An 18,273-nucleotide genomic window follows, 5' to 3' on the forward strand; every position below is an offset into this window, starting at 1 on the left:
GGAGGGGCACATAGCCATCTCCCAATTTCCATGCAAAGGTGCACATCTGCAAATGCTGAACAGTTGTAAGCTTTAGAAAGGAGTCAGAAGGGAGCCTCTGGCCTAACGTGTTCCTAAGAAGAGCTGGGGCTAGGAGACATGCTCAAGAAACAGGAAGTGATGCTGCCAGAGGAAGAGAGGTGGGCACTGTTCCCCCAGACCCATGTGGTAGCCCTCTTCTGACCTGACTTATCTTCAGCTTCCTTCCTCTTTCTTCTTTTAAACATTTTACTTTATGTATTTTTTGGCTGTGCTGGGTCTTCATTGCAGTGTGTGGTCCTCGCTAGTTGTGGTACACGAGCTTAGCTGCCCTGTGGCATGTGTGGTCTTAGTTCCTCATCAGGGATTGAACCCACATCCCTTGCATGGGAATGCGAATTCTTAACCACTGGACCACCAGAGAAGTCCCTTTCCTCTTTCTTTTTAACTCCTTCTCAAATATTCCTCTCTCTCCTATCCCATCTATTTGAGAATGGCACAGCTACAGAAAGCAATTGAAGATATGATATTTCATCTATGGGAAGAAAAACAGCCATTGGTCAGCACCAGTGAAAGAGGACAGGCCACTCGGCATTGGCTCAAAACCCAATCTGAATATTCAAAGCTATAAGTCATCGCAGGAAGCAGATGGTCAGGATGGGACTTATTTTTAAATTTTTTAAAAAATTAATCAACCAATTAACTAATTATTTTATTTTGGCTGTTAGGTCTAGTTGTGGCTAGATCTTTCGCTGCTGCACACAGACTCTCTAGTTGTGGCACTCGGGCTCTCTAGATGTGGTGGGTGAGCTTAGCTGCTCCAGGGCAAGTGAGATCTTAGTTCCCTGATTAGGGACTGAACTCAAGTCCTCTGCATTGCAAAGAGTATTCTTAATCACTGGACCACCAAGGAAGTCCTTATTTACAAGTTTTTGATCTTAGAAAATATCAGAGATACAATTTTGGGGCTTTGCTGTTATTGTTTAAAATGTATTTTCTTGAAGTATAGTTGACTTACAACATCATATTAATTTCTGCTGTACAACAAAGTGATCTCATTATATAGACATTATTTTCCATATTCTTCTCCATTATGGTTTTCAAGGTATGATTTTGGAATGAAAAATATAAGCCATTAAAAAAATAGGGAAATAATGTGTCCATTCTGAAGATAAGAGACCATGTGAATTATGTGAATTATGTGAATGACTGTCATAAATCCTGGACTCTAAAATCTGGGTACAGGAAGGAGCTTCAGGAACTATACAAAATTTCAGGAAATTGTGTGAAAAATTCTTTGTGTAGGTTCACTGACATTTTTTCTGAGGGAAAGACCCATAACTTTTAGGAGCATCTCTTAACGATTGATGATCCAGAGAATGTTAGCACCTTTTATTATACCAAAAAAAAAACACCTGATCCTGGGCCTTTATTCAGCCAGTCAAATCCTGTTCCCTGAGTATTTCCCAGGGTCACCTGTCTCTTTGCCTCTTTTACTACTGTTGCACTCATATCCTGAGTAGGATTAGAATCCGAGACCTGTGAGATGGTGTCTCTGAGAAAGAATGGACTTCCCTGAGCTAAGATGTCTCATCTCACTCTTTCTCTAACTCCTTACCTTTTCAACTATTTTTCTGTCTCTGCTGTTAAAAAACAGATATTCAAATAACTCAGAATTCAACCATGACAGTGATGATAAGAGTTTGTGTTTTAAACAAACTTTTCCAGCAGTTGATTGATATAAAGAAAATTCCTATAGTAATAATACCTTGAGTTAATATACTGCCTGTCCCCTGGAGCACTCAAAGGCTTTCTTGTATATTACCATTTTTTTCCATTAAAAAAAATCCCTGTAAAATAGGGGAGGGAAGGCATTCTTAACCTCTGTTTTTTAGATGATAAACCAGCAGCACAAAGAAACTAAATGACCGTGACTAGGAGTGAGAACTGCTGATCACTAGATGGCTGTTTTTCCTATTTCAGGACAAGGCTACTGGGCCCAGAAGTGTCAAGGCAAATGGCAGCATGGCTGGAAGTTATCTGATATACACACATTTTGAGGAGAGTATTCCGCACTGAATCCCACTTGCGACATTTCCATTTGGAAGTTGTCTCCTCCTTGAACTGTACCTGGGAAATAGCAGTTTCAAAAATTATATCACTGTTACCGATTTTAAATCAAATTTTCAAACACATGTGCCTACACACACACACACACACACACACACACACGGTTCTGATGTCCACTCAAAAATACAGAACTGGGAGGGAGGAACCTCTAGGGAAGTGTCCTAACAGATGCAGAAATCCACAATGCTTCCCAGGTAGTCTGAAGTTGGCACTAATCTTGACTGTGCATTCATGTATGTATTGGTATACTATGAAATTCCTGACATCAAGAAACACTCAACATAGAGGATGAGGTAAGATGAAAACTGACATGATTATCTTTTCTTTTTAAAAATGATTGTTACTTGCTAAAGACCTAACTGAATTTTTAGCTTTTAAATATTGGTACTAATAAATGCACATGTATCTCAGATATAGTCGGAGGAGCCAGGCAATTGATCTGTGGTGAAGACTGTGTTGAGAGATATTTGGATTTGGCTTCAGGAACCAGGATTCAAGATTGAGGAGGAATTTTACCAATTTAGAGGTTTGGTCCAAGTTCTGCGTATGTGCTTACCTCTGACACTAGCACATAAGACTCATTTAGAACTCTTTTTCCATATAGAGCAGCCAAAGTGGTTACCTTTCACTAGTCTTCACAAAAAGAAAAGTTTGCAGACTGTCACATTAATGTAGTGAAGAATAAAAATGTTTGGATAGATGCTTCCAATGGATAATCAGGAGAAAAAGATTTGACTATAGGGATTAATACTTAATCTATCAGGAGATAAAGATTTGATTATAAGGATTAATACTTAATCTATGCAATCCCTTTGATCATAGCAAGTGCTCAATAAAATATTCACTTCATTGCTGAGAGTTATTTGGGTTAACCATCAGGAACTAGGATTTAGGTCACGTGGGACTTTTACCAACTGGGAATTGTTTTTTAGTCCTCCTTACAGTGAGGTCTTAAACATATGATATTTCTACAGTGACTAGACCTCCCAAGCCACAGAAGTAAATTATTATATATCTGGTAAATGTTTCCTCAAAATCTGAACTATTAAAAATCTTCACTGTATTTTTCTAACCTAAAAAGTATACATATTTACTGCAAACAAATTTTAAGAATTTCAGTGTAAATTATGGAAGCCGTATAAAAAGGTAAAACTATTTATGATTATAATAGACGGTACTACATTGCTGCTCCCAAAGGTTATACAATTTATAATCTTATCAATAGTGTATGAGCTTCTGTGCTTCCCCATAATCTCCCCAAGATTAAACATTACTAATCTTTGTTGTCTTTTAGGCACAAAGAAACATTCATTTAATTTAAATTTTAAAATAATTACTAAAATTGGGAATATTTTCTTTTGTTGATTGACCATTTGTATTTCATCTTTTATAAGCTATGTAGTCATCATTATTTATTTTCCTTATTGATGCTACTTATGAGTTCTCTTTTATAAGGTATATGTGAAGTGAAAGTTGCTCAGTTGTGTCTGACTCTTTGTGACCCCACGGACTATATAGTCCATGGAATTCTCCAGGCCCGAATACTGGAGTAGCCTTTCCCTTCTCCAAGGGATCGAACCCAGGTCTCTCGTATTGCAGGTGGATTCTTTACCAGCTGAGCCACAAGGGAAGCCAATTAATTAAAAGAGTGTTTGGTAATAAAGAATTTTTTAAGGTTTTTAAGAACATGTTACTTTTTTTTTATTTTTTCAATTTTTATTGGAGTATAGTTGATTATAATGTCATGTTAGTTTCTGCTGTACAGCAAAGTGACTTAATTATACATATATGTACTCTTTTGTAGATTCTTTTCCCATATAGGCCATGACAGAGTACTGAGTAGAGTTCCCTGTGCTATACAGTAGGTCTTTATTATCTATTTTATGGACAGTAGTGTGGATATGTTAGTCCCAATCCCCCAATTATCCCTTCTGTTCCCCTTATATGCTGGTAAGTTTGTATCTTTGAAAAGTGTTTGAAAGAAAATTCTGAGAAGGAGTTCTTTTACCTTCAATGCTGAAAATTTGTTCTCCTATTGTCCCAGCCTTTTCTAGTAGATCTGCTTCATCAGAGACATTGAAAAAGTGTCTTTCTGTTGGAATACTGGCAATAGCTTTAATTTCCTTTATTAAATTTTTAGTATCCAGGGCGTTTCTGTTTAAGTACCCAAGAACCTTGAAAACAGAGGGAGAGAGGAGAGGGCCATCAGTGCTGTACTTTAATTTTCCTGTTAATATTTTCTAGACTATTTTTTAACACGATAGGCCTTTCACAGAAGTAAAATAAGCAACACTTCCATATCATTTTGGTTGGCATGACCGAAAATCAGCAAGATGCTGAGATAGAGTAAAAATATTCTTTTATATGAAGCTATGAACAGGCAATAAGAAAGTATAGTCTTAAAGGAATATTTCCCTATGAACTGAAAGACCAGTAAAAAGAAAAGCCACTTACTGCTATGCCAAACCTCAGTATATTGTCTTTGTTACATTGATCAATCACAGCTTTCAACTTTGAACCATCATGGGATTCACCATCAGTTACAACCACCATAACTTTGGTAGCACCTGGTCGTCCACCAGCAGCCGTTGAATAAGCGGTATCTCTGTGGCAGATAAAATAAAAACTCACTATCGATGGATAAAGTTAATACATGGACCTCTGGTTAGAAAAGTGACTATGAAACTGACTTCTTTGAATATAACCTATTGCGACTTAGAATTGCTCTATCAGTTCTGGTGACATTTTAACTATATTATATTTATAGTTTGTAGTAGAGACACATACAAGAATGTAAATCTCACTTGGCATTAAAAATAGCTCCCATGGTTTTCATAGTGTGTGTGTATGTGTATTCACATCAGGAATCCTTAGAATTATCCTCTGCTAAGAAAATTAAACTCATCAACAGAGCAAAGATAATTCATTTTGTCATAAATTTTACTCATTGGATCTGCATTTTTCCAATAACAAATTGCTTTTTTAAAAGTAATAAATATATATGGTAAAAGAAATCTAAAGCATTTGGAAAGTTATAAAACAAAAAGTTTACATCAAGCCACTATTTCAAAGGTAATCACTATTATCAGTTTGTTTCCTTCTAGAAAATGTTGCATATAGAGAAATATATGCAAAATTTACTCCTTAAACTTTTATGTGGGGACATATTTTATATAGTGGTTTTTCATTTTGATGGAGAGCTTTCCATACCAGCACATATAGAACTCTCCTTGTGTTTAATTTGATTTCTAAATTTTCATTTAAAAAATACTCATTTTATATAATTTTAGAGGTAAATTTCCATTTACAGTTATTATAAAATATTGACTATATTCTCCTTGTTGTATTACATCCTTGAGCCTTATACCCAATAATTTGTGCCTCCCACTCCCCTACCTTTATATTGCATTCCCACCACCCCACTAGTAATCACTAGTTTAGAACTCTCCTTTTTTAATGGCTATGTAATATTTCATTGTTTTGAGGAACCATAGTTTATTTAACCAACTCCCCATTATTATGCATTTAGGCCATTTTTGGTTTTACAAATAATGCTATAATGAATGTCCTTGCGTATGTATCTTGGCATAATTTTTCAAATGCATCAGTAGTATAAAATCATGGCAATGAAAGTATTTGGACAAAGGATTTACACATTTCAAATTTTGATAAATATAGTACTAAATTGTTCTTTAAATTTCTTCCAATTTATACTGCTATCAGTGTACAAGAATGCAATTTTCTCCATCTCCTTTCCTTAACAATGAGGACTGTTAATACTTTTTAATCTGGGATACTCTTATAAGTGAAAAATAATATATTATTGTTGTTTTATTATGTACTTTTTAACTATGAAGAATGACGAGTATTTTTATGTTTATTAGCCATTTATATTTCTTTTTTCATGAACTCTTGATATTTCTTTACATTTGCTAATTTTTGTTTTTCATCATTTTCCTGATTAGTAAAATTTCTGTTAATAAAGAAAATTATCCTTTGTCATATATGCTGTAAATAATTTTTTCAGTTCATTAATCATTTTTAAAATTTTAGTGATGTTGATATTGTGCAGAAATTTTATATTTTTGTATAATCAAATCCATTACTTTTTGTGTCTGTCTTTTATATTTGACATGTCATTTTAAAAGGGTCTTATCTCTAAGACTTTTATTTTTCATCAGCCAAGTTTTCTCATAGTCCTTTAGTTGTTTCATTTTCTTAGATTTAAACTGAAATTTGTTTTGATTCAACAAGCAGGGATTCAGCTTTTGGTTAGCCAGGTGTCCAACAACGTTTTCCCTGTCTATTGAATTCGCTTGTTGCACATTCTTTCTGGTGTCATCATATAGGTTTACCACCGCCACTTACATGATGACAATTTAAAATCTATATTTTCTTCCATTCAGCCCTCCCATCTTCAAGTTTGTGTATTCAATGCATTGAATATTTTCACCTGAAAGTGTACAGAGTTCTTTAATTCAACATGTTTAAAACTGAGAATATAATTTTATTTCCTAAAGCTTTTCTGTGTTCTATATAGCAGAATATAGAAATATTGAAAAATAGTTCATATTTCTCAACCAAATTTGAATTCTTATACTCACATCAAATAATTTTTTAAGTGAATTATACTCTTTATGACATACAGTAGAGCTCATGTCTGACTATAAATTTGCTGAGAGTAGAAACTATGCCTCATTTAGTCTTGATGACCTGTGTGTGTGTTAAGTTGCTTTGGCCAAGTCTGACTCTTTGCAACCCTATGGAATGCAGCCTGTCCATGGGGCTCCTCTGTCCATGGGATTCTCTAGGCAAGAATACTGGAGTGGGTTGCCATTCCCTTCTCCAGAGGATCTTTCCGACCCAAGGATTGAACCCAGGTCTCTTATATCTCCTGCATGGGCAGGTGGGTTCTTTACTACTAGCGTCACCTGGGAAACCCATGATTATCTGCAGGGCTTGGAACAGTAAATTGTAACTTTAGGCACCAAATCAAATAAGATCAACAGAAAATGGAAACATTCACTGAAGGAGTATCAGAATTCTATTTGATGTTGTAAAGAAACAGATCAAGAAAGAGAAAGAAGAAGAAAGAGAAAAAGAATTCGATGTAATTAAATTCTGGAATGAATGAGTAAAAAGGTGGTTCTCCTCACAATGGAAAGACTCCTGTTAGCTTGGAAAATAATGATGAGAGAGGGATGACAGGGAGAAAAACAAAGTTTTGAAAAGATCATAAGAGCCATATGAGTCCCATTTTCTCAGAAAGTGCCTATTCTCCCTGAGAAGAAAGCTTGCCAGGCCCCTAGGCTCTTTCCAGGGAAAAATGTCACACCCACATTCCCTTCTAAAAATAAAGGCTCTTTACTGTTTCTAACTCCTAGGAGGCCATTTTTCTACGTCATCTTAGTCCTCCCCTCAGCCTGCTTTACTGAACGAGGAAGGGTACTTTGCATAATAGCTATTGGCCAGCAGCCGATGAGAAAGCTTGGCTCCAAAGCAAAACTCAATAGGGACATAACTTAACCAAACCAATCATATCTTCTCTTGTAGGGCATCTACTCTTGAGACATATAGGGAGAGTCAGCAGTTGACAGAACCAGCAACTAGAACACAGAATATACTGAAAAGAGAAAGGACAGATATTATAGGAAATGCAGAAATAGAAGAGGACAGGATGTGGTGACTGGCCAGATTATGTGACCTAAAGAGGAGTAGAAAGAATAAAATAAACCATTAAGTTTACACTCTGAATAACAAGGAGGAAAGGTGGACAATGAATCAAATGGCAGAGTCACGAGGAGGGGAAGGGAAAAGCACAGGGCCAGTTTAGGAAGCACTCAGTTTGACAAGTGAGCCAACACTCCAAATAAAGATACTCGGCATCAGCTGGACACCAGTGTGAATTCTGAGAGAGGTCAGGGCTGATGACATAGCCGTAGGGTAAGCCAGGCAGGGCTGATGGCTCATGTAACCATGAGAGTGGATACAACACCTAAGAAAAAAAGAGCTATGAAAGAAGGACTCTGTTTAGTGAAGAAAAACTAGGAAAAGGAGCCAATGAAGAGGCAAACTTGTTGACAAAAGTTGGCAGGTTTTCAAGAAGTGTGTGCTGTCAAGGCATCTGGGGTTGAAATAGCACCGCATGCTCATTATTGTCAAATGATAAGGGAAGCTAAAGAGGATGAGGCTTGAGGCAAAACCACATTTACCTGGTGGCAGAGCCATATGTTTCAGGGATATGAAGAAAGGAACATAGATACTTCTTTTAAGGAATTATGGCAGTGGAAGGAAGGCATAACCAGATGGAAAAGGGCAAAAAGTAGGTTTAAAGGAAGATGAGCGTACTGTTCTCATTTATAATTTTTAAACAATATGAGAATGTTTAGCACTTTTTTGGTAAAGGTATCTGATCAAATCAGAGTGAAGATGAAGGTCAGCAGTGCTAAGAAAATAGAGACACTGAGCTAAGAATTAGGAGAGTGTTATATAGTTATGAAATTGCCCCAGAGAGTAAGCAGAATGAGTCCTTCAATTCAGACTCCTATGTCATTAACACTTAAGATTCTATGGCTATTCTTAATTTGGCTGAAGTATCCCACTAGCTCAAGTTGTTTGTGGTCTTAATAAATAGTAACAAATAATTGCATTAATAAATAGTAACAAATAATTGCAGATTGCTCCGTGTCCAACTTAACCCAAGGTCTTTTAATTTCATTTTATTTACTTCATATAAAATATTAAAAAATCTTATAAAAGTCACAGAAATCAAAGATTTAAAAATTTTATTCCCTTATGCCTTCTCAAAGTGTTCAAGTAAAAGAATGTTCAGACTTGTCTACTCTACTAGTTCTGAGGAGAAGGGCAGGAAGAGAAGGGGACGACAGAGAATGAGATGGCTGGATGGCATCACTGACTCGATGGACATGAGTTTGAGTGAACTCCAGGAGTTGGTGATGGACAGGGAGGCCTGGAGCGCTGTGATTCATGGGGTCGCAAAGAGTCAGATGCGACTGAGCGACTGAACTGAACTGAACTGACCACATATTTAGGTTTCCCACGTGGTGCAGTAGTAAAGAATCCACCTGCCAATGCAGGAAATGCAAGAGATGTGGGTTCAATCCCTGTGCTGGGAAGACACACTGGAGGAGGAAATGGCAACCCACTCCAGTATTCTTGCCTGGAGAATCCCATGGACAGAGGAGCCTGGTAGGCTACAGTCCACAGGGTTGCAAAGAGTTGGACACGACTGAGCAACTGAGCATGCATGCACCATATATTTTTCTTTGTCTTTTCTTACTTATGAGCACTTTTTATTTTATATTTTATCAACATATTGACCTATTAGCATCATAACTTACCTTGCATACTGAATTGCTTTGAAGGTATTTGTAAGGTCTCCACCATATTGGAATGTCTGCGATGTTGCTTTAATCATTTCATCTTTGGATTTAAAAGTATTCAGGTTAAACACAACTCTTGGATTATTGGCATATTGAATTAACCCCATCTTTAAGAGAAAAGAAGTTTATTACAGGCTTGTCATTGTTATAAATCATTCCTATGTAACCAATATAATAAAAATCAGAAGTGCATTTATATATGGGCTGATAGCTTAAGGGAATCATTTCCAAAATTTTTCTTAAGAATAGTTATTTTTCTTCCAATAGGATAACTTCCCTGTCAGAGGCCATCAGTGTACAGCAGTGGGACTTATTGACAAGCATGATAATGTGCCATTTATGTGCCATATGGTTCTCAAGAATAATAGCTGCAGCTTTTAAAGCACTGCCATATGGATGAATAGTAGAATAAAGTTCATAACAGGAAGATTTAAATAGATTTTCTAGTTACAAAAGGATATATACATGTTAACCATTACAAGCAATCATGAACGGAATATAACATCTCATCAACTGAGGGTAATTATCTAATAAACAAGGAAGTATAGTTGAATACTAGGAAAAGTGACTGCTAATCAATGCAGTCAGTATAAATGTTTTCACTGTGCTGGATTTCCTCTCATCACAGATGTTAGAAAGGAAGCTGCTATATGTGTGTTCTGGACAGGACATTTCTGGTCTTCAGGGAAAATGCCACTGGAGAGTCTTATTTGGGAGAGCTGAGACGTAGGACAACTTCCGAACAAGACGTTTGAGCACATACCCTAATCCTTTAGATCAAGGAGGTCAAACACTTTGGTTAATGTCCCTGTACTCAGCACTGAGATCACTCCCTATGCCTAGGATTTGGGGTTTCCAGAGTGGGAAGTGGTTATAAGAAAATCAGTGGTAAAAGAGTCGCTGAAATAGAGGCCAGTGTGTAAGGAAGGTGGAATGGGCAAGGCCTGGATTTCTGAGATCAATCAGCTGCTTTTGCCAGGAAGGCCTAGGAAAATGACCAAAAAAACATGATATTGTTGAATTCCTCTCTTCAAGGTAAGATGTAAGACTTGAGAGAGAGGAAAGGACCAATGGAAACTCTTAAGAATCTCAAAATCTAAGCTGAGAGGAAGAGAGTGGTGACCCCCTGACACAGCCCCACAACTTCTGTGTGAGAGGGAGGAAGGTGGAAGAGAAGATGTGGCAGATTAGGGCTTACAGAAAGGTCACATTTAGGTTGGAAGAAGATGCTGAGTAAAACCACTTTTAGATATGAAGGAGATGCACTGGGGTTGCAAGATAGGAGAAGAAGGTCAGGAATTCCACATGGAAACTATTAAACACAGTAAGTGACGTTACAGGGGTAATTCATTTAGAGACAGAAAATAAATAGATACAGATGAAAACTTCTCTTATGAGGGGCTTCAACAGCGATGTTCTCTAGAAACCAGTATGATACTTAGTCTTATTTAACAGAATTTTCAGTGAAAGCCCACAGTGAAACCTTCAAAGTTTTGATGGATATTAATATCCTCTTGGTATTGAAAAGCAATGTCAATGGGGAAAACATGCAACAGTATTTTACAATACTGTATAGAGATGCAGAAAGGCAAATTTCAATACAGATAACTGCAAAGCATTTAGGGGAAAGTGTTCTAATAACTGTTGGGCCTTGGAGCATCAGATGCAACATAGGAACTGGTGACTCTGTAAACTGGTTCCTGTTGATATTGGTTCAATATTTTCCTACAGCCAGGATGACCCAGAAAATGGCAGATCCAACAAGAAAGAAAGAAAAAACCCAAAACTTTAAAAATGCTATTCAGTGTTATAAAAGCAGGACCTTTCTGCTCCTTAATTTTGGTTACCTACCACAGGAAGAATGAAAACCAAAGACTCTTTAAAACATAAAGTTACACAAAACTCTTGAAAGGACTTCTGTAAAGAATGGAAGTTTAGCCTAGACTATGACACTGAACTAAAAGTTGCTCAGTCGTGTCCAACTCTTTGTGACCCCCATGGACTATAGAGTCCATGGAATTCTCTAGGCCAGAATACTGGAGTGGGTAGCCTTTCCTTTCCCCAGGGGATCTTCCCAGCCCGGGGACTGAACCCAGATCTCCCTCATTGCAGGCAGACTCTTTACCAGCTGAACCACAAGGGAAACCCAAGAATACTGGAGTGGGGAGCCTATGCCTTCTCCAGAGGAGCTTCCCATCCCAGGAATTGAACCGGGGCCTCCTGCGTTGCAGGCAGATTCTTTGCCAACTGAGCTATGGCAGAAATATGCTGTCTATGAACTTATTTATAAAAATCCTAGACTTAAAAAATAATTTTTTCACCAGTAAAAAGAGAAAGTTACCATTATTAGTCCAAGTGTGTGTAAAAAAAACATACATAATGGATTTTTAAATGTACTGATTAGTGCATGAGTTAATGGAAGAAAAACTTAGCAACAAAAGATAATTAAGATGCTATATCACATATCCAATGCCTGTGTCAGAAATAGGAACCCATGCTTAAAAGACCAGCATTAGGCAAAGTTACAATAGAATAACTCAACGTAGCACAAATTTCAATTAACTTTCAAGACTACCATTAAATGCCTTTAATATGGGGATTGGACAAATGCAAAGATGAAGATCTCATCTCTAGTAATATTTTCTCAGAAAGAAACCTGTGGGTTAGGGTCTATATAAAGGATGTCCATACCTGTGTCTTTGTGGGGCCTATATCTAGGCCTTGTACAAATTTTTCCAAAAAGTTCTTTACTGCATCCCAGGGATAAATACTGTTTGATTCATCACATACAACCACAACATCTATGAAGGAAGGGCAGGCTACATAGGAAATGACAAAAGAAACATATTTCCATAGGTAAGACAAAGGTCACATCCACATGAAACGCGACAGAGTAAAAGAGAATGGCACTTGCTGATACAATTTTTCCCCTCTTTTAAAGTAAGGCATTGCTCAGACCCTTGGCACATTCATAACTTACTCTGAACTGCAGGCGCAAAGCTGGTCCGCAACTGAAAATCAGGACTGACATCAGAGCAAACGCCGGTTGTGTAATACTGACTTCCACACTGCTGTGCCCACAGGGGACCACAGGTCTTAAAAAAAATGAGAACAATGACAAAATACATAGAAAATGTTAACCTTCCACCTTGCCATTTGTGAAGCTCAGGAATCATTTCCCTTTTAAGACACTAGGAATCATCAACTCTTGAAACTAACAAGTCAACAACGCCTTTGAGAGAAAGTACACTGGAGCCCACAGGGGGAAGGAGAGGGTGGCAGACGTGCTATGCCCGGTGGCAGGCGTCTCGAGGACAGGGACAACGGGACTGTCAGTGTAGGGAGGAGCCCATCAGGTGACCCACCAAACCAGAGAAAAGGGGTGCTGTCCTTCCAGAGAACAACCAGGAGAAAAAAGGGGCCAAGTTCATTTTTTGTCTCTCAGGTACCCGGGTCTCACCTGCCTCATCTATAAAATGAGGATGATCAGACCTCCTAACTTAAGGCTGTTGTGAAGACAAAATGAGTCTATGTCTATGAAACACTTAGAACAGTACTGGGTAAATAGCAAATGATATGTCATTGTTAGCCAGCCTCATTAGCAGTATTATGCCTTGAACATATGTCTCCTCCTGTCCCTTCCATTTTCACTATTCAGGACAAATAATAAACCCTGTGTCCCCATGGGCCAGGCAGGCAGCTTGGCAGAGAGCTTGGGCCAGGTGTAGACATCACGGTGAGTGAAGAGCCCACACCTGCTGTGCAGGGCAGACCACTGTGGCTCCTGCCCACTGGCTGCTGTGAAACAGGCCCTGTGTGGCTGAACCTCTCAAATGCTCAAGGAGAATCAAAGCAAAAACTTTCTGTGAAAATTTATAATTAAAACAAAAAAACACCCTTGAAACACTCTACATGCTAAACAAACACACAGGAACTAGCAGGCTCATGAACTGCCAGTTTTTAACTCTGCAGTTATCAAAGCATTTCTTTGAGGACTTCAAAGAGCTGCCTACGTCCACTCCCTAGAACCTTCAGTCATCCAAGCTGGCGCTTGTCTTCGTGTGCACATCATACTCCAGTTATTAATATCACCATTAACCCAGTCCCAAAGCTCTCCCTTTCAGTAGCCCTTGAACGGCAAGAACTCCTGATTAAATCATGTGGGAAATATCAAGTGTCTGTGTGTTAGTTGCTCAGTCATGTCTGACTCTTTGGACTGTAACCCATCAGGCTCCTCTGTCCATGGAATTCTCCAGGCAAGAACACGGGAGTGGGTTGCCATGCCCTTCTCCAGGGGATCTTCCCAACCAAGGGATTGACCACAGGTCTCCTGCATTGCAGGCAGAAAATATTAGGTTAAATACAAATCATTAGATGTGGAACGAGAAAAAATGGGGAAGACAAGTCTAGTCATGATCTTAAAAAAATCTGCAAAGTTTAACCTTATGTAAAGCTGTGGAACAACTATTAAAACTTAACTGAAAAGTGTGGACTTGCACAAAGTGATTGGAAGAATGAAAGGGAACTTATTTGACCCAGTTTAATTGTTGGTAGCTCAAAGGAGAAGCAGCTGTGGTCATATTTCATGCTCAATGAGCAAGGCACAGTTTTTCCCTTATAAAACTGGTTCATTTTGCCAATTAGGGGAGAATCACAATTGATGCCTTGGGTATGTTTACCGAATGAGATACCAATTACTGATTTCCTACATCCACACCCCCAAATTGGTGTAGCTTAATCACCCTGAAAAACACTAACTCATGAAGTATTCAAAAATATTTTTTGGTTGTAAAAGCAATGGAAAACAACATTAAGGAGTTGAAATTAGAATATGCCAATTGTTAATGCCAGAACAACATTCCGACTTTAAGCCCAGAACTTAAGAAGTTTCAAAAAATGTGATGATTGTCAGTCTTTTCCACAGTATTCTTAAAAGTATCTTGAGATTTTGACCTTTTAGGTATGGAAAGGAAACCTTAGCTTTTTTTCTTTTTCCTTTCTTTTTTTTCTCTTTCCCTCTTTCCTTCTACTTGCTACACTGACTATTAAATTAACCTCAAATTCCTTCAACTTCATTTTATATATAAGGTTTATAAAAGGTTTTACAGTTACATAAAAATTGATAAAGTTACAGATTAAAAATCTGAAGTTACAGCTTAAAAACTCTGAAGCATATTCTGTAATCCCTATACCTCAATATATTTTCTTTTTTAATTTATTTAACTTTAAAAAAAGAAACAAGAAAGACAAAACAACCTTATGATAAAGACTTCAGAAGATTATAAACCAGGAAGATTCATTGAAATACTCATGTATGCATTGATCTAACATATATTACAAGCAACACCTAATTTACTAGGTGGTACCAAAGTCTAATATCTCTCAGGAAAAACAGAATCATATTGTTCAATATTGATTACATTTTTAGAGAAATCTGTTTATATACACAGGCTTTTAAGTTAGCATGTCAATGCAACATGTCATAATCAAGCTTTCTAAGATGATTTTAACAGAGATATACAGCTAAGTCACACCTACATGGGCTGGTAGAAATGTCAAATGAGGTTGGGTTTTTGTTTGCTTTTAAACTCTTTTTTCCCCTCTTTTATCTTTTGGTGTGTGATGATTTTTTTTTTTTTAACATACTCGTGTCTTTTAACAATTTTCTATATTATTTTTTCTGTTAGTTCCAAGGTCAGAAATTCTCTCAGAAAACTTCCATTTTCTTCTAGTTTTTAAGATTAACTCTTTAGTTCACTTGGAAGTATACCTGGATATGCAAGATATTCACCAATTAATTGTCCCCAGACTACTTGTTAAATACAGCATTCTCTTTTACTCTGATTTGTGGTGGTCTTTACACAGTGTTCTAGAAACTAAATGAGAGTAAATGCTAACATGAAATGAGTCCAGATCATTGCTTTAAATAATATCAGAGTAGTCAATGATTAGCAGAAATTATTAAAAACAAAAGTACTTCGTAGCTTTGAAATCTGCTTTCTGAACTAGCTGTACCTATCCAGAATGTTTCTACAGGAAGGGGAAATGAGAGCTAGAATTCTGTTGTTATCAACAAATACAAAACACATTTTTCAAGGGCAAAGAATCGCTGTTCCTTCTGCCCTCTTTCCCCAAAACATTCTGTGGCAATATTTTTGCTAAATATCTTAAGATGCTTACATATCAACACATTGTTCTTTTCATGTTGGCTCTCCTCTAGCATAACTTATCCAAAATTCAAGTTCGAACATTTAAACCTCAAGATTTGGTTTGCTAGGAGGGATGGTCGGAAGACACTGACTTCATACTTGAGAGGAATGAGGCTTTGAAAAGTAAACACTCACAAGAAATCCTCCTGTTCCCACGTTCCTTGTCAGTGTCAAGCCAAGGCTCATGTTGGTTTTCATCTCAGTAACATTGGACATGCTCGTGGAAGCTTTCAAAGGGGAGAAGATTTTTAAAAGTGGTTAAATTATCATTTAAAGACTTTTTTTTTCAATGTACATTCAGGTTTATATGTAGCATCGAGTTTAGTACTCATGGTGGGTAATCAAGTGTATGGAAATGAGATGTTTCATTGATCTGGCTGCTCACTTAAATGAGTGAGGCTGCAGAATATGATCCTCGGGGGTGGGGTCTACAAAGGTCATGATGATTCCATCTAATGCTTTATTCTGGATCAGAAAAAAACATTCTTAAAGTGTTATCAAAGAATGCCATATGGTAGAATCTGGCCCAAAGCAACAGTAAGTGAACTTTAGAAAACCATCATGACACTAGCACATAGAATAATAGATAAATCTCTCCAATCTTCTCTCTCCCATTCAGCTAAGGCATCATTTGCTGTATCCATTCTTGACCTACTGAACATTGAAATTCTTTTCAATAATATCATTTTTTTCATTATCCTCTGATCTCTGCCAAGGTGTGTATGTGCATCAACACACATGCACACATACCTGTACACCTATACATATTAGTTTTTCATTATCCTCTAATCTCTGCCAGGGTATGTGTGTACATATATACAGACACACACACGTATACATATACATAAAATTACACTGTTTCTGTAAATGTGTATATACATCATTTATCCTAAGTTGTGTGTGCTCAGTCACTTAGTTGTGTCCGACTCTTTGTGACCCCATGGACAGTAACCTGCCAGGCTACTCTGATGGTGAAATTCCAGGCAATAATACTGGCGTGGCTTGCCATTTCTCATTCCAGGGAATCTTCCCCACTCAGGGATCAAACTTCTTTACCAGTGCAACACCTGGGAAGCTCTAATCCTAATTATCTGCTCATTTATATACATATGCATAAAATTTCTAAAAATAAATATACATACATATTTAGGGGTGAGAGCTCAAAAGTGTTATTATACAGTTTATCCCCTGTTTCCCAGGATGCCCATTTTAAAACTTCACCCTTCTTCTCAAGCCTCTAAACTCAACCCAGATTCCATCACTCTCTAGTGCAAACAAGATAATCACACTCAAAGGGTAATCTCAACTTCTCTCATCTTTACCTAATGGTCCTTTTAGAATTCTGACTTGTTTCTTTCCTCTGTGTTTCAGAGAAGGGAGTATTCTTCGTAAGGCTCATTTTCCCAGGTACCAGAGACATTAATTTCATCCAGTTAACTTTATTCTTGATTGGTCGTCACTCCCTTTTATTGCCTCCTTCCTCTCTCCTTACAAATATGATCAGTCAGTTCAGTTGCTCAGTTGTGTCCAACTCTTTGTGACCCCGTGGACTGCAGCACCCCAGGCTTCCCTGTCCATCACTAACTCCTGAAGCTTGCTCGAACTCATGTCCATAGAGTTGGTGATGCCATCCAACCATCTCATCCTCTGCTGTCCCCTTCTCCTCTTGCCTTCAACCTTTCTCAGCATCAGGGTCTTTTCCAATGAGTCAGTTCTTCACATCAGGTGGCCAAAGTATTGCAGTTTCAGCTTCAGCATCAATCCTTCCAATGAATATTCAGGACTAATTTCCTTTAGGATGGACTGGTTTTATCTCCTTGCAGTCCAAAGGACTCTCAAGAGTCTTCTCCAACACCGCAGTTCAAAAGCATCAATTCTGTGGCACTCAGCTTTCTTTATAGTGCAGCTCTCACATCCATACATGACTACTGGAAAAACCATAGCTTTGACCGGATGGACCTTTGCTGGCAAAGGACTGTCTCTGTTTTTTAATATGCTGTCTAAGTTGGCTGTAGCTTTTGTTCCAAGGAGCAAGCATCTTTTAATTTCATGGCTGCAGTTGCCATCTGCAGTGATTTGGGTGCTCAAAAAATAAAGTCTGTCACTGTTTCCATTGTTTCCCCATCTATTTGCCGTGAAGAGATGGAACTGGATGCCATGATCACAGTTTTCTGAATGTTGAGTTTTAAGCCAACTTTTTCACTCTCTTTCATTTTCAATCAAGAGGCTCTTTAGTTCCTCTTCACTTTCTGCCATAAGGGTGGTGTCATCTGCCTATCTGAGGTTATTGATATTTCTCCCGTCAATCTTGATTCCAGCCTGTGCTTCATCCAGCCTGGCATTTTGCATAATATACTCTGCATGTAAGTTAAATAAGCAGGGTGACAATATCAGATGAGATCAGATCAGTCGCTCAGTCGTGTCCGACTCTTTGCGACCCCATGAATCGCAGCACGCCAGGCCTCCCTGTCCATCACCAACTCCCAGAGTTCACTCAGACTCACATCCATCGA

The 18,273-nt window shown here is 37.8% G+C and overlaps 1 protein-coding gene across 2 annotated transcripts in view; it reads right to left on the reverse strand.

The window, feature by feature from the left end:
- Nucleotides 1-18,273, reverse strand: part of ITGA2 (integrin, alpha 2 (CD49B, alpha 2 subunit of VLA-2 receptor)) — a 110,641-nt gene that overhangs the window by 42,060 nt on the left and 50,308 nt on the right. For both annotated transcript variants that reach the window (XM_010857169.1, XM_010857170.1), the window contains exons 4-10: nucleotides 15,896-15,987; nucleotides 12,532-12,646; nucleotides 12,243-12,370; nucleotides 9,510-9,658; nucleotides 4,603-4,753; nucleotides 4,157-4,322; nucleotides 2,072-2,148 (exon numbers count right to left, since the gene is read on the reverse strand). In XM_010857169.1, the coding sequence (XP_010855471.1) occupies nucleotides 2,072-2,148; nucleotides 4,157-4,322; nucleotides 4,603-4,753; nucleotides 9,510-9,658; nucleotides 12,243-12,370; nucleotides 12,532-12,646; nucleotides 15,896-15,987 (878 nt within the window). The remainder of the gene's footprint in view (nucleotides 1-2,071; nucleotides 2,149-4,156; nucleotides 4,323-4,602; nucleotides 4,754-9,509; nucleotides 9,659-12,242; nucleotides 12,371-12,531; nucleotides 12,647-15,895; nucleotides 15,988-18,273) is intronic.

This window comes from Bison bison, unplaced genomic scaffold (genome assembly GCF_000754665.1).
Source record: "Bison bison bison isolate TAMUID 2011002044 unplaced genomic scaffold, Bison_UMD1.0 scf7180017864378, whole genome shotgun sequence".
Classification (NCBI taxonomy): Eukaryota; Metazoa; Chordata; class Mammalia; order Artiodactyla; family Bovidae; genus Bison; species Bison bison.